The sequence below is a fragment of the Mus caroli genome, chromosome 5, assembly GCF_900094665.2.
Source record: "Mus caroli chromosome 5, CAROLI_EIJ_v1.1, whole genome shotgun sequence".
Classification (NCBI taxonomy): domain Eukaryota; kingdom Metazoa; phylum Chordata; class Mammalia; order Rodentia; family Muridae; genus Mus; species Mus caroli.
The window spans coordinates 108453107-108464293 of NC_034574.1; the positions used below are offsets into that span (position 1 = coordinate 108453107).

At 52.2% G+C, this 11187-nt stretch overlaps 1 protein-coding gene across 4 annotated transcripts in view; it reads left to right on the forward strand.

The window, feature by feature from the left end:
* The first annotated feature begins 1646 nt into the window (after nucleotides 1-1646).
* The window catches only part of Pxn (paxillin), a 50906-nt gene continuing 41365 nt past the window's right edge, over nucleotides 1647-11187 (forward strand). For 2 of the 4 annotated variants that reach the window (XM_021161701.1, XM_021161702.1), the window contains exon 1: nucleotides 1647-1839. In XM_021161701.1, coding sequence (XP_021017360.1) covers nucleotides 1827-1839 — 13 coding nt within the window. In that variant the 5' untranslated portion in view covers nucleotides 1647-1826. Of the gene's footprint in view, nucleotides 1840-8718; nucleotides 8998-11187 lie in introns of those variants that run through there. The other 2 variants (XM_029477303.1, XM_029477302.1) reach the window with 2 other exon arrangements.

The window sequence follows — 11187 nt, forward strand, 5'->3', positions numbered from 1 at the left end:
AAGAGGGCGCCAGATCTCGTTACGGATGGTTGTGAGCCACCATGTGGTTGCTGGGATTTGAACTCTGGACCTTCGGAAGAGCAGTCGGGTGCTCTTACCTACTGAGCCATCTCACCAGCCCTGTTGTGTTGTTTTTTGAGACAGGGTTTTTTTTCTATTATGTAATTCTGGTTGTCCTGGAACTCACAGAGATCTACCTGCCTCTACCTTCTGGGTGCTAGAATTAAATGTATGTGCCACCATGCCTGGCCAACAGTTTACATTTTTATTTATCAATGATTTTAGAGAGAGTCTTATATAGCCTCATAATCAATATTTAGCTAAGGATGGCCTTGAATTTCTTATTCTCCTGCTTCCACTTCCTAAGAATTGGGATTTAAGTCCTATGTTACTTGTTGGGCTGGTCTTGAAGTATGTATGTATGTATGTATGTATGTATGTATGTATGTTTTGAGACAGGGTCTTATGTAGCCCTGGCTGGCTTTGAACTGAACTGACTGTTCAACCTTGAACTCCTGATAAACTTGCCTCTGCCTACTAAATTCTGGGATTATAGTCTTGTGCTGCCACACTCAGTTTGTGTGTGTGTGTATGTTTATTTTTTAAAGTTTTCAAAAAATTTAAAATTTGATACAGGTCTTCCCATAAATTGCCCAGTTTAGTCCTTACTCTTTCTCTAGTCCAGTGTAACCTTGAATTTGAAGACTTGCCTGCATCTCCCAACTAGCTGAGATTATAGTCCTGAGCTACTACATCAGGCTTTTATCGTCCAGTTTCTGAGTCCCCTGGGCAAATCTGCCAGGATCCTGGAATGAAGTTTTGGTAGTTTTTGCTTTGCTGTAATGTGGGATAAATCTGCCTTGTGCAGAATTTCGGCAGTCTCTCGGAAGGAGGAAGCAGGGAAAGGGGTAAAATGAAAAGTTTCATAAGCTCTAAAGTACTGGATCTGGGGCCAGAGTTGGTCGCAGCCACTGCTGATGTTAGCAGTCAGGACAAAGGTCTCAGGTTCCAGCCCAGCCGGGCTGGAGGTACAAAGAGACCCTGTTTCTCGGAGCAGTGGTGGTACACACCTTTAATCCCAACACTTAGGAGGCAGAGGCAGGCAGATTTCTGAGGCCAGCCTAGTCTATAGAGTGAGTTCCAGGACAGCTAGGGCTACACAGAGAAACCCTGTCTCGAAAAACCAAAAGAGAGAGAGAGAGAGAGAGAGAGAGAGAGAGAGAGAGAGAGAGAGAGAGAGAGAGAGAGAGAGAGAGAGAGAGAGAGAGAGAGAGAGAGAGAGAGAGAGAGAGAGAGAGAGAGAGAGACAGAGAGAGAGCCTGTTTCACAAAAACTGCATCTGGGATATTATTCTGGGATGACCGGCACTGCCATCAGTACAGAGGGCAACCCAAGGATCGTCCAAAGGCTCTTTAATCCTCCTGGGACAGGTGGACAAATCCGACTCTCTTGAGTGACAAACCTGCCAGAAGGTCGGGTCAGACTGAATGCAGCGGTTCATGGCCCATAGAAGCCACCAGCCTGTCCAGCCGCCAGGGGGCGCCACGACCACGCCCAGCTTTCGCCCCCAGCGGGATTGGGCGTGCTGGGGGTGGGGGTGGGAGGTCGGCGGCGGGGCGGGGCCAGCGTGCACGCGGGGGCGGGGCTATCCTGCAGCGGGCGCGCGCGCCGGCGGTGGCGGCGGTGGTGGAGGAGAAGGCAGCGCGGCAGCGGGTTCCGTTCCGGGCCGAGGCTGGACGCGGAAAAGTTGCGGGGGGGCGAGGAGCAGCCCGGAGACGGGCAGCGAGGGCGACATCGAGCCGGGGACTGGCGTCTGAGGACCAGCCATGGACGACCTCGGTGAGTGCGGGAGGCGGAGGGCGGAGCGGCCGGGGCCCGGCGGCCGCCGATCCCACCCTGGCGCCCGGCTGGGCTACGGTGCCTACGGCCCGGGGCTGTGCTGGCTGCTCTTCGCTGCGGCGCCTGAGGACCCCGATCCCGTACTGGGGGTTCAGGAACCCACCTCTGGGAAAGGCGCCCCACTCCCGGGGCAGACCGCCTTGGCTTGCAGGAGACCCTCACTTGGCTTCCCCACCCCCACCTCAGAGCGGCTGCCTATGGGACTCGGTCTCAGAGGCTGTTTCTTCTATGACCCCCCTCTGTTCCCTCCAGGCCACCTCCCACTTTGCACACTGCCCCCAGGCCCCCCACCCCGTTTCAGGGATATAGCCCCTTTCGAGAGAGCCCACCCATTTCCTATCACAGCCCACAGAAGAGCTTGTGAGGACCACACCCCCATTCTAATGACAAGTGTCCCCGGGGGTACTGCATATACACCTCCCAACCCCCACCACACACCGTTTCAAGTCTGGTCACCCTGTATTACAAGATCAGCCCTTCCCCTTCAAGTTTAAACTTAGAAAGGCAAGTTTGGGAGGGTGGCTTATGACTCCCGCCTCTCACCCACCGTTCCCAGACCCTGGTGACATGCCAGAGGAATGAGAAGGGGAATGGGCCGCAGGCTATGGCCATCTCTGAACGTGTCCTGGCTGGCAAGGTCCCCCACCCCCAGCATCAGGGCTGCTGGAAACCCCACAGGTAAAGAGGACAGGACACCCAGAACAGAGTTTTAACTGTCCTCGTGTTATTGGAGTCCAGAGGCCATTCTTTTCAGCCCACACTTGGTCTGCTGTTAGGACAGAGGAAAGGAAAGACACTCCTGGAAGTGGTTTTTAAACCCAAGGGGGTTGATTCAAGGGTTCTAGGAATGCCCTGTGAATCTCAGCGTGAAGGAGCCCCTGTCTTTCCCGAGGGCCCCTCAGCTGAGGAGGTGTGTGTGGGATAAAGTTTCTTCTCTGTAGGAGCCTTGTCTTCACTCTTTGGACTGTGGGTGGCTTGTATGACCGCTGGTGCCATCCGTGTCCCTGGCTCTGAGGAGCAGATTCACTAGATAAGACTGAGGGACCTCTCAGGCAACACAGGGTGCCAAGTTAAGACTGGTCATTTTTAAAACTGGCTACAGTTTCCTTGTGGGATCAGGGAGCCCGTGTAACATCCTGGAGGCTGGGATGGTGTTGGGTCCTGCTTGGTTCATGGAGTGGGCTGTCTGCCAGGCATAGCTATGCTTTTGGGTCAGACTTGGCACGTCCGTTCCCGATGCACTCAAGGTTGGCGTAGCTTCCAGGCAGGTATTTTTAATTTTTATTCTTCCACATAAAAATACCTGAGCTTTTGAAAGGAGGCCGGGGCGATGAGCTTTTGAGTAGGTATCTGAACGTGTAAGGGGTTTCCCGCGGTGGGGACGAGGGGAACCTCGTCACAGCACCTCACAGGCTGGTTGAGGGCCCTGTTGCTTCTGGACAGTCCCCGTGCTGTTTGAAGGACTGAGAAAGTCTTTGTAGTGCCCGCAGAGCCCGGAATTCCCGGCTTCTGACTGTCTTCCATTTAGGGCCAGCACACTGAGTCGTCTTTGAAAGGAAAGAGCGCGTTCTGGCAGACGGGGACCGTAGGGATTGAAATGGGCTGTCTGTGGAGTTCTTACCCATGCCTGGATTTGTCCTGTCCTTTCTGTAAGATCATCCCGAGGCCATGGCCACCAACACTACCTCTTTTTAACAAACCAAGAAGGAAGAGACCAAGAGAGGCTGAGTCTCCGACCCAACGTTGCACAGCCCAGAAACAAATGAAGTCTGTGCCTAGAAGCTGGTCCCTGGGCAGCTCCTGTACACATTCCTTCCCAGGGAAGGGGGTGAGCTGGTGCTGGCAGGAGGGGTGGCAGCGGGTGGTGGCTGCCACCTGTGACTTCTGCTGCCTTCTCTAGACTCCCTAGTTGCTCGATCTGCGCGCTACACTGCCTCCTTAGTCTGGGCTCTCAGGGGGCCGTTCCGCCTGGCTGACCAGAGCTCAGGGCGGGGTGGGGAGAAGGATGGATGTGCAGGAGTGGAGAGGAATTTGCTTCTCAGCCCAGGCGGTCAGCTGTCTGCATGGCTGCTCAGCACACTGCCTGTCAGCTGTTTTCCTAAGTTAGGATGGCTATGACGGAGCCAGCCCTCTTGTTTTTATTTGTGTCCCAAGAGAGATCTCAGCAGCGTGAACCTCCCCGTCGCTTAACATGGGGGAATCATTTAAGGTGATCTCCCTGTGGCAAGGCCATGCGTGGGGTGCATACCTAGCCTCCATGATAACGGTGGGGTTTTCTTTGGGGGGGGGGAGGCTTGAGAATAAAAATAATGAATCAATTTTAAAAAGACAAATTGGAGGACTCTCCCCCTCCTCACAGTGGCCAGTGAGAGAGTCACCATGTGTTGTTTAATAAGTTACAAATTTATAGCTCATTGGTCAGGGGGAAAAAAAAACATAAACACAGCGTGTCCTGCCTTCCTCCGCGTGTTCCCTGCGTTTTTTTGTGCTGTTGGGCGGCTGCTTGGTGGCTTTTCTCATTAGACGCTTAGACTCTGGTTTGGCCCAGAGCTCCTTCTGTTCAAGTTCTGGCCGGGGTTTCCTGGACAGAGTTCTCACAACACAGATCACTCCCATTATGCTTTCTGCCCTGGCTCTCCTCTCTCCCTCTCTCTCCACGTTCATGTCGGTAATGTATTTGGGGCGGCCGTAACCACAGTGTGGCCTGCCTGTCAGGGATCCCTCTTCCACTGCTGGAGACAGGCCCCGTGCTCAGCACTTTCTCTCTGTCTCTCTCTCTCTGTCTCTCTGTCTCTCTCTCTCTCTCAGATGTAGAAGCCTGAGCTTAGATGTTCTGGCAGAGCTGGCTGGGGTTTGAACCTAGATTGATCCAATTGTGGATCTGGTCGTCTTAATCGGAAAGCATTAGGACCTGGTACTAATCGGGGAGCGAACCCTGAGAGAGGCCTGCGGAGTAACTGGTAGTTACCTCTAAAGTTTCTGCTCTGCCAGGCCGGGAGGTCCCCCAGGAAATGGCTTGATAGCATTGCCTGCTCCTCCATAGTGGAGGACACAGGCAGCTGTTGGCAGTGGCCAGGCTGCTGGAATCTGGACATGTCTCCTTTCAGCTTCTCAGCGGGCTTGACCCGTTGGAAAACAGTGCCTCATTGTGTTTGGGGGTGATGCGATGAGGGTGGGTGTGGGGGTTAAGGGAGTTGCCTGGGGCATTCCGGGCTACAGAGCTGCCTAGTCTCCATAGGCAAGCTGGCCTTAGGGCTCGCCTGTATGTGGTATCTCTGTGTGTTAGGCCTGGTTCAGAGCAGAGGCTAGACCTGTGACAGAGGCGGTATCCAGGGGTCGGGCAGCAGGGCCCTCCCTCCCAGTGGGTGTTGTGTGAGGTGCCTGCTGGTAAGGGTGCCCAGCTTGGATTTGAACCCTGGGTGGGTTGTGTTTGATTGTTAGGCAGATCTTTTCTGATCAGGACAGAAAGCTGTGGGCTTTGGGCCGGGCACGGCTATCACGCAGAGGGTGATATCTTTCTGATGGGACATTGCATGTTCCTTCTTTTTGCTTTCTTCAGGGGTGGCTGTGTGTTGCAGAAGCCGGGCCCAGTCATTGGCTGGAGGGGTCTGACAAAGGCCAACAGTTGCTGTTGGGGCCTTGCGGGGCCACTTCCCTATATACTAATCTCCTGTGGGGCTTCTCGTGGCCTTTCCCTTGTTTCAAGAACAGAGATGTTGAAGAGCTTCTTCCAGGGCTCACGTAGCCTTTTACTGAGCTTGTTCTGGCCTCAGGGCCTTCAAGAATAAAAATAACATCTATGGAGTCCATTTTTTTTTTTTTTTTAAAGATTCATTTATTATATGTAAGTACACTGTAGCTGTCTTCAGACACTCCAGAAGAGGGAGTCAGATCTCATTACGGATGGCTGTGAGCCACCATGTGGTTGCTGGGATTTGAACTCTGGACCTTCGGAAGAACAGTCGGGTGCTCTTACCCACTGAGCCATCTCACCAGCCCCCATGGAGTCCATTTTTAAAAATCGTTTTTTTAAAGTCAAGGTCTCTCTCTGCAACTGTGGCTGTCCTGGAACTTGCTATGTAGACCAGGCTATCCTCAAACTTGCAGAGATCAGCTCAGCCTCCCAAGTATGGGATTAAAAAATGAGTGCCACTGCATCTCATATATGGAATGCTTTAAAAACCATGTGCTCGCCAGGCAGTGGTGGCGCACGTCTTTAATCCCAGCACTCGGGAGGCAGAGGCAGGCGGATTTCTGAGTTTGAGGCCAGCCTGGTCTACAGAGTGAGTTCCAGGAAAGCCAGGGCTACACAGAGAAACCCTGTCTCAAAAAACAAACAAAAACAAAAATGTGCACAACTCAATGACTTTGCAGAACACTGTTTTTGAAACAACACGTGCAGAGCTCTTTTCTGAGACATTTCTTTTGTACTTTCATGCAAGCACGGCTGGGCATCTTGCACCCAGTGTTGTTTCTGCCTACTTAGCTCATATGGACCACGCTCTCTTGTTCTTAGTAGTTACTGCTGCCCGATTCTGAAGGAGGACACTGAAGCTGGGAGTGAGCCCACTCGCCCAGATTCTACAGCCAGTGAGGGGCAGGATCGGGAACCGAATCCAGGGTCACTGACTGCAGAGTAGAAATCATGTTGATCCATCAATTGATCTACCTATATATCTATGTATCGATGTATGTATCTATCACAATCATCTATCAATCTATCATCTATGTATATATGTATCTATCATCTTATCAGTCATCTATGTATCAAGAAATTTTGTTGGTTGATTGGTCTATGTATCTACCATCTATCTACCTATCATCTACCTACATATCTATTTATCATCTATCTATCTATGTATATCTATCATCCATCTATCATCTGTCTGTCTGTCTCTCTGTCTGTCTATCTATCTATTTTGAGATAGGGTCTGTCTGTCTACCTAGCCCTGGTTGGCCTGGAATTCCCAGTGATCCACCTTTCCCTGCCTCCCAGTGCTGGGACTAAAGTCACGTGCCACCACATATGGTTTTCTTTTCACTTTGTATTTTAGGCAGGGCCTCATCCTGTTGTCCAGGCTTCCCGTCAACCCATTCTTCAGCCCAAACTGGTGTTGAACGTGTAAACCTCCTGCCTCTGCTTCTGGATTAGCTGGGATTATAGGTCTGTGTCCTCAGGCTTGGCTTCAGAAATCTTTTCTGTTTGTCTCTTTGAGTCCTCATCTGTCCCGCCCCCACTCCCCTTCCCTCTGTCCTTCCGTGCTCAGGAGGAGATGAACAACACCGGTGGCTATGGCTGTTGATAGACAGAGGGCTCCATTCAGCTCTTAACAGCCACTGGCCCAGTCACCTGTACCCTTGACACAGAGCTGTGGGCTGAGAGTCCAGCTGCTAGAAGTTAGTGTCTCCGGGGCAGCCGCTTTTCTTTCCGTCTTGTAGGTCCTGCCCTACCCTGCACGGACGCGGTCTTTGTCTTCACTCCGGTATACGTACTCTCTGTCACTTGAGACGTCCGTCTCTAGTGGAGTAGCTGTTAAAAATGTCATGGTGGGCCTCCTGTGGTGACATAAGCCTTTAGCCATAGCATTCAGGAGACAGAGGCAGGCAGGCAGATCTCTGTGAGTTCCGAGTTCCAGGCCAGCTGGGGTCTCCGTAGTGAGACCGCAGTCTCCAAAAGAAAATGAAAATGTTGAGCAAAGGAAGAGAAGGGGGGGGGGCGGTCATGGGGGGAGTGGGAGGATGGCGGCTGGGGGGGCAATGGGGGGTGTCTGTGGGGATGGGAGAAGTTGGGGGCCTGAATGGGGAGAATTACAAAGCTGAGAAATGTTGATTAAACATTGGAAGGAAAGGTCAAGGTGGGTCTCTTCCCCAAGGATAAGCCTTTCTCCACTCTCATGGCTGGTCTCAGTGTACGTTCACATCCCGATTAGTTTCCAGCCGCCTGATTGCCTAACCAGTGGGGCTTAGCACTGGCTTCCCTAGGGAGGCTCCGGACACTGGGCCAGCAGCAGGCAGATGTGCCATCGGGAAGGCCTACCACAGCCCCAAGTGGCCAAATCTTCCCTGGAAGATAGCCTTTAATGCTTATTTCTGGTGTGATTGTGGTATTGTGGTTTGTGGGATCGTCTTTCTTAGGGGCACGGGAAAGCAGGAGTGTCATGAAACCTATACTTTTTATTTCTTTGTTCATTCGTTTATTTCCTAGAACTCACTCTGTAGACCAGGCTGGCCTTGGAACTCAGAGATCTGCCTGCCTCTGCCTCTGAGTGCTGGGATTCGAAGGGTATGCAACCACACCCAGCCCTGCAACTTAGTTTTAAATGATGTATTAAAAGAAAAAAAATCAAAATCCAAGCCCGAAAGTCTCACGTATCCCTCCGAATCTGTAGGGGATTGGTTGGTTTAGTGTGTCCCACCCCCCTCATACTCGGGTCCCTATAAACAGACCTTCCTGCATGCTTTTTCTAAAAGTACATTTGTTAGCATGTATTTTCTTTATGTGTATGTCTATGTATGATGTATACCCTAGAAGTGAGTTGCAGGGCGCTGTGAACTGACATGTGGGGACCAGGAATTGAACCTGGATCTTCTGTAGGGATGGCCAGTGCTCCTAACCCATGAGTCACTCCTTCAAGCCCTGATGGTTTTTTTTTTTTTTTTTAAAGACAGTTTCTTGTAGTCCAGGGTTAGCGTCGCACTTACAAAGTAGCAGATGAGACAATGACCTTGAGCTTCTGATCCTCCAGCCTTCGCTTCCGCCTCCCAAGTCCCCGGATCATAAGCGTGTTCCCACTCAGTGTATGCAGTGACGGAGACCAAACCTGGAACTCGGTACAGTTAGGCAAGCGTTCTGCCAACTGAGCTGTGCTCCCCAGCCCTTCCCGTAGACTTTGGAATTGAAACTATACCAGGCTGGGGAGATGGCTCAGTGGGTAAAGTGTTTGCTTTTCTAAGCATAAGGACCCCAGTTTGGATTCTCAGCCACCCATGTACAAAGACTGTGGAGGCATGCACGGGATGCAGAGACAAGCCTGTGCGCCGAACTCGTGGGCCAACCAGTTTAAGCGCTCCAGATCTACTGAAGAGATTCTCAAAAAGGTGAGAATGGCTGGTGGAGGCTGGCTGGCTGGCTGGCTGGCTGGCTGGCTGGCTGGCTGGCTGGCTGGCTGAGTGGGTAAAGGAACTTGCTGCCAAGCCATACAAGCTGAATTCAATCTCAGGTCCTACAAGGTACAAGGAGAGAATCCACTCTCACAAATACGTCCTCTGAACTCCACAGACATGCGGTGGCGTAAGTCTCAGTGTTCCACCCCCCAGTGCACGTCTCCATTACTTACAGTTCCTGATTGACGTTGCTGCTGGTAATGACGGCGGTACTGCGTTGTTTAGGGAGGAAGAACAAGAAGGGATCCCGTGCTCACAGTTAGCTGATGCAGCGTTTTCCATATTTCCCTGTCCTCTGTTGTTGAATCTACAGATGTGACACCCATAGGTGCAGGGAGCCAATTCTACATGGATTTGTACCTTGAACGTTTGCGGATAGGTGCGCATGTAGAAAGCGTGTCCCATACATTTACATGGGGTGGCCGAGTGTTCACATCTGAGCCTTAAGAGGAAGGTACGCACGTCTGTGGCAGGGTTTTCAGTTTCTCCGAGTGTTTAGACACAAATAATGGGTATTGGAGAAGAGTTCAAAGGCACCTTTTCCATGGGACTCAGAGGAGTTGTTGAGCGGGGGTGGGGGTGGAGTTGGGGGTGGGGGTGCTGGCTTGTGTCTGCTTGTGTTGGCCTTCTGGGGCTGTAGGTGGTGGGAAGAGAACCAGGTAGGAGGTCTGCTGTCATCTGGGGCGGTAGATCACAGCACTGTGACCTGTACTGAAAACAAAACCAAACAACCAAGCCAAACCAGCAACAACAACAAATTGGGATCTGGGAGACAGGCCACTTCTATAGGGGCAGAGTCCGCGTCAGCTTGCCTTAGTTATTTTGGCTGACCTGACATCAATCAGAAGGAGTCAGGACAAGAGAGATGTTGATCTCTGGTTGCAGTTAAAGGGTTGTCTCGGCCAGTGGTTACAGAGCAGGAGTGGATGTCTTCAGGCAGTGTGAGCTCAGGGAGGGCAGGTGTGGGTGTGGGCGTGTGTGGGTGTGCATGCCTCACCTAGTAACCTCATTAGCCTGTGATTGGCCAACATCATTAGCCTGTGGGCACAGGGCCCTAGCTTTCACTTGCAGCTCAGTCTGGCCCCTATGATTTCCAGTGTTCTCAGCTCTCCTGGAATCTCCATTCCCCAGGTCCCACTTGTGTAGTGTGCTGAGTCAGTTGGGCCCCTTGGCTCTCTAGGTTTTTGGCTGGTGACGGTGGTAGTGTGGATGGCTAGAGTCTAGCACTAGTGGCTCTGTTGTTGGCTCAGAGGCAGAGCTGAGGCCCTTGTCCCTCCCCAGAACCTACTGAGCTGGCCAACAGGCCCTCTGGAAGTCAGTGCTTCATGGAGGCGGTGGGGTGGGACTGGGTCTCTGTCCATCAGCCTGACCGCTTGGGAGGGACTCATGGAGGCTTCCTAACCAGGCCTGGATGTGGTGCATCGGGGCCCTTATACTGCCGATCTCAAGAGTAGCCTGGTGTGTGTTTTATGGGGGAGGGGACGGGGCCTGGAGGAAGCTTTATGTAATCCTTGGCTCCAGCTCAGGTAATTGTTTTAATGAAATGGAATGCAGCTTATTCAGAACTTGCTTGGCAGAAACAGCCGTGTTCTGGTGTGTTTTCGTGTTGAGGAGAGCTCGGGGTTTATATTCCCAGATGTTTCGAATCATAGACTCTGGGTGAGCTGAACAAGGTGGGTGGAAGCCACCGGGGTGCTCCTTCCTCGTGTGTGTGGGGGCTGCCCCGGTCTTCCTTGGATGTCTCCGGTGTTGTGGGGATCCAGCCTGTGGCCTCTGCCACAGGCTGGATCCCCACAACACCGGTTGGCCCATGAGTTCGGCGCACAGGCTTGTCTCTGCATCCCGTGCATGCCTCCACAGTCTTTGTACATGGGTGGCTGAGAATCCAAACTGGGGTCCTTATGCTTAGAAAAGCAAACACTTTACCCACTGAGCCATCTCCCCAGCCTGGTATAGTTTCAATTCCAAAGTCTACGGGAAGGGCTGGGGAGCACAGCTCAGTTGGCAGAACGCTTGCCTAACTGTACCGAGTTCCAGGTACTGCCAGTGTGTCTTTTTGAATGGGCTGTGGAGCTTTTGACCTAGCAACAGAGAAATCCAGCTGGAGGCGGGCTGCGAAGGATG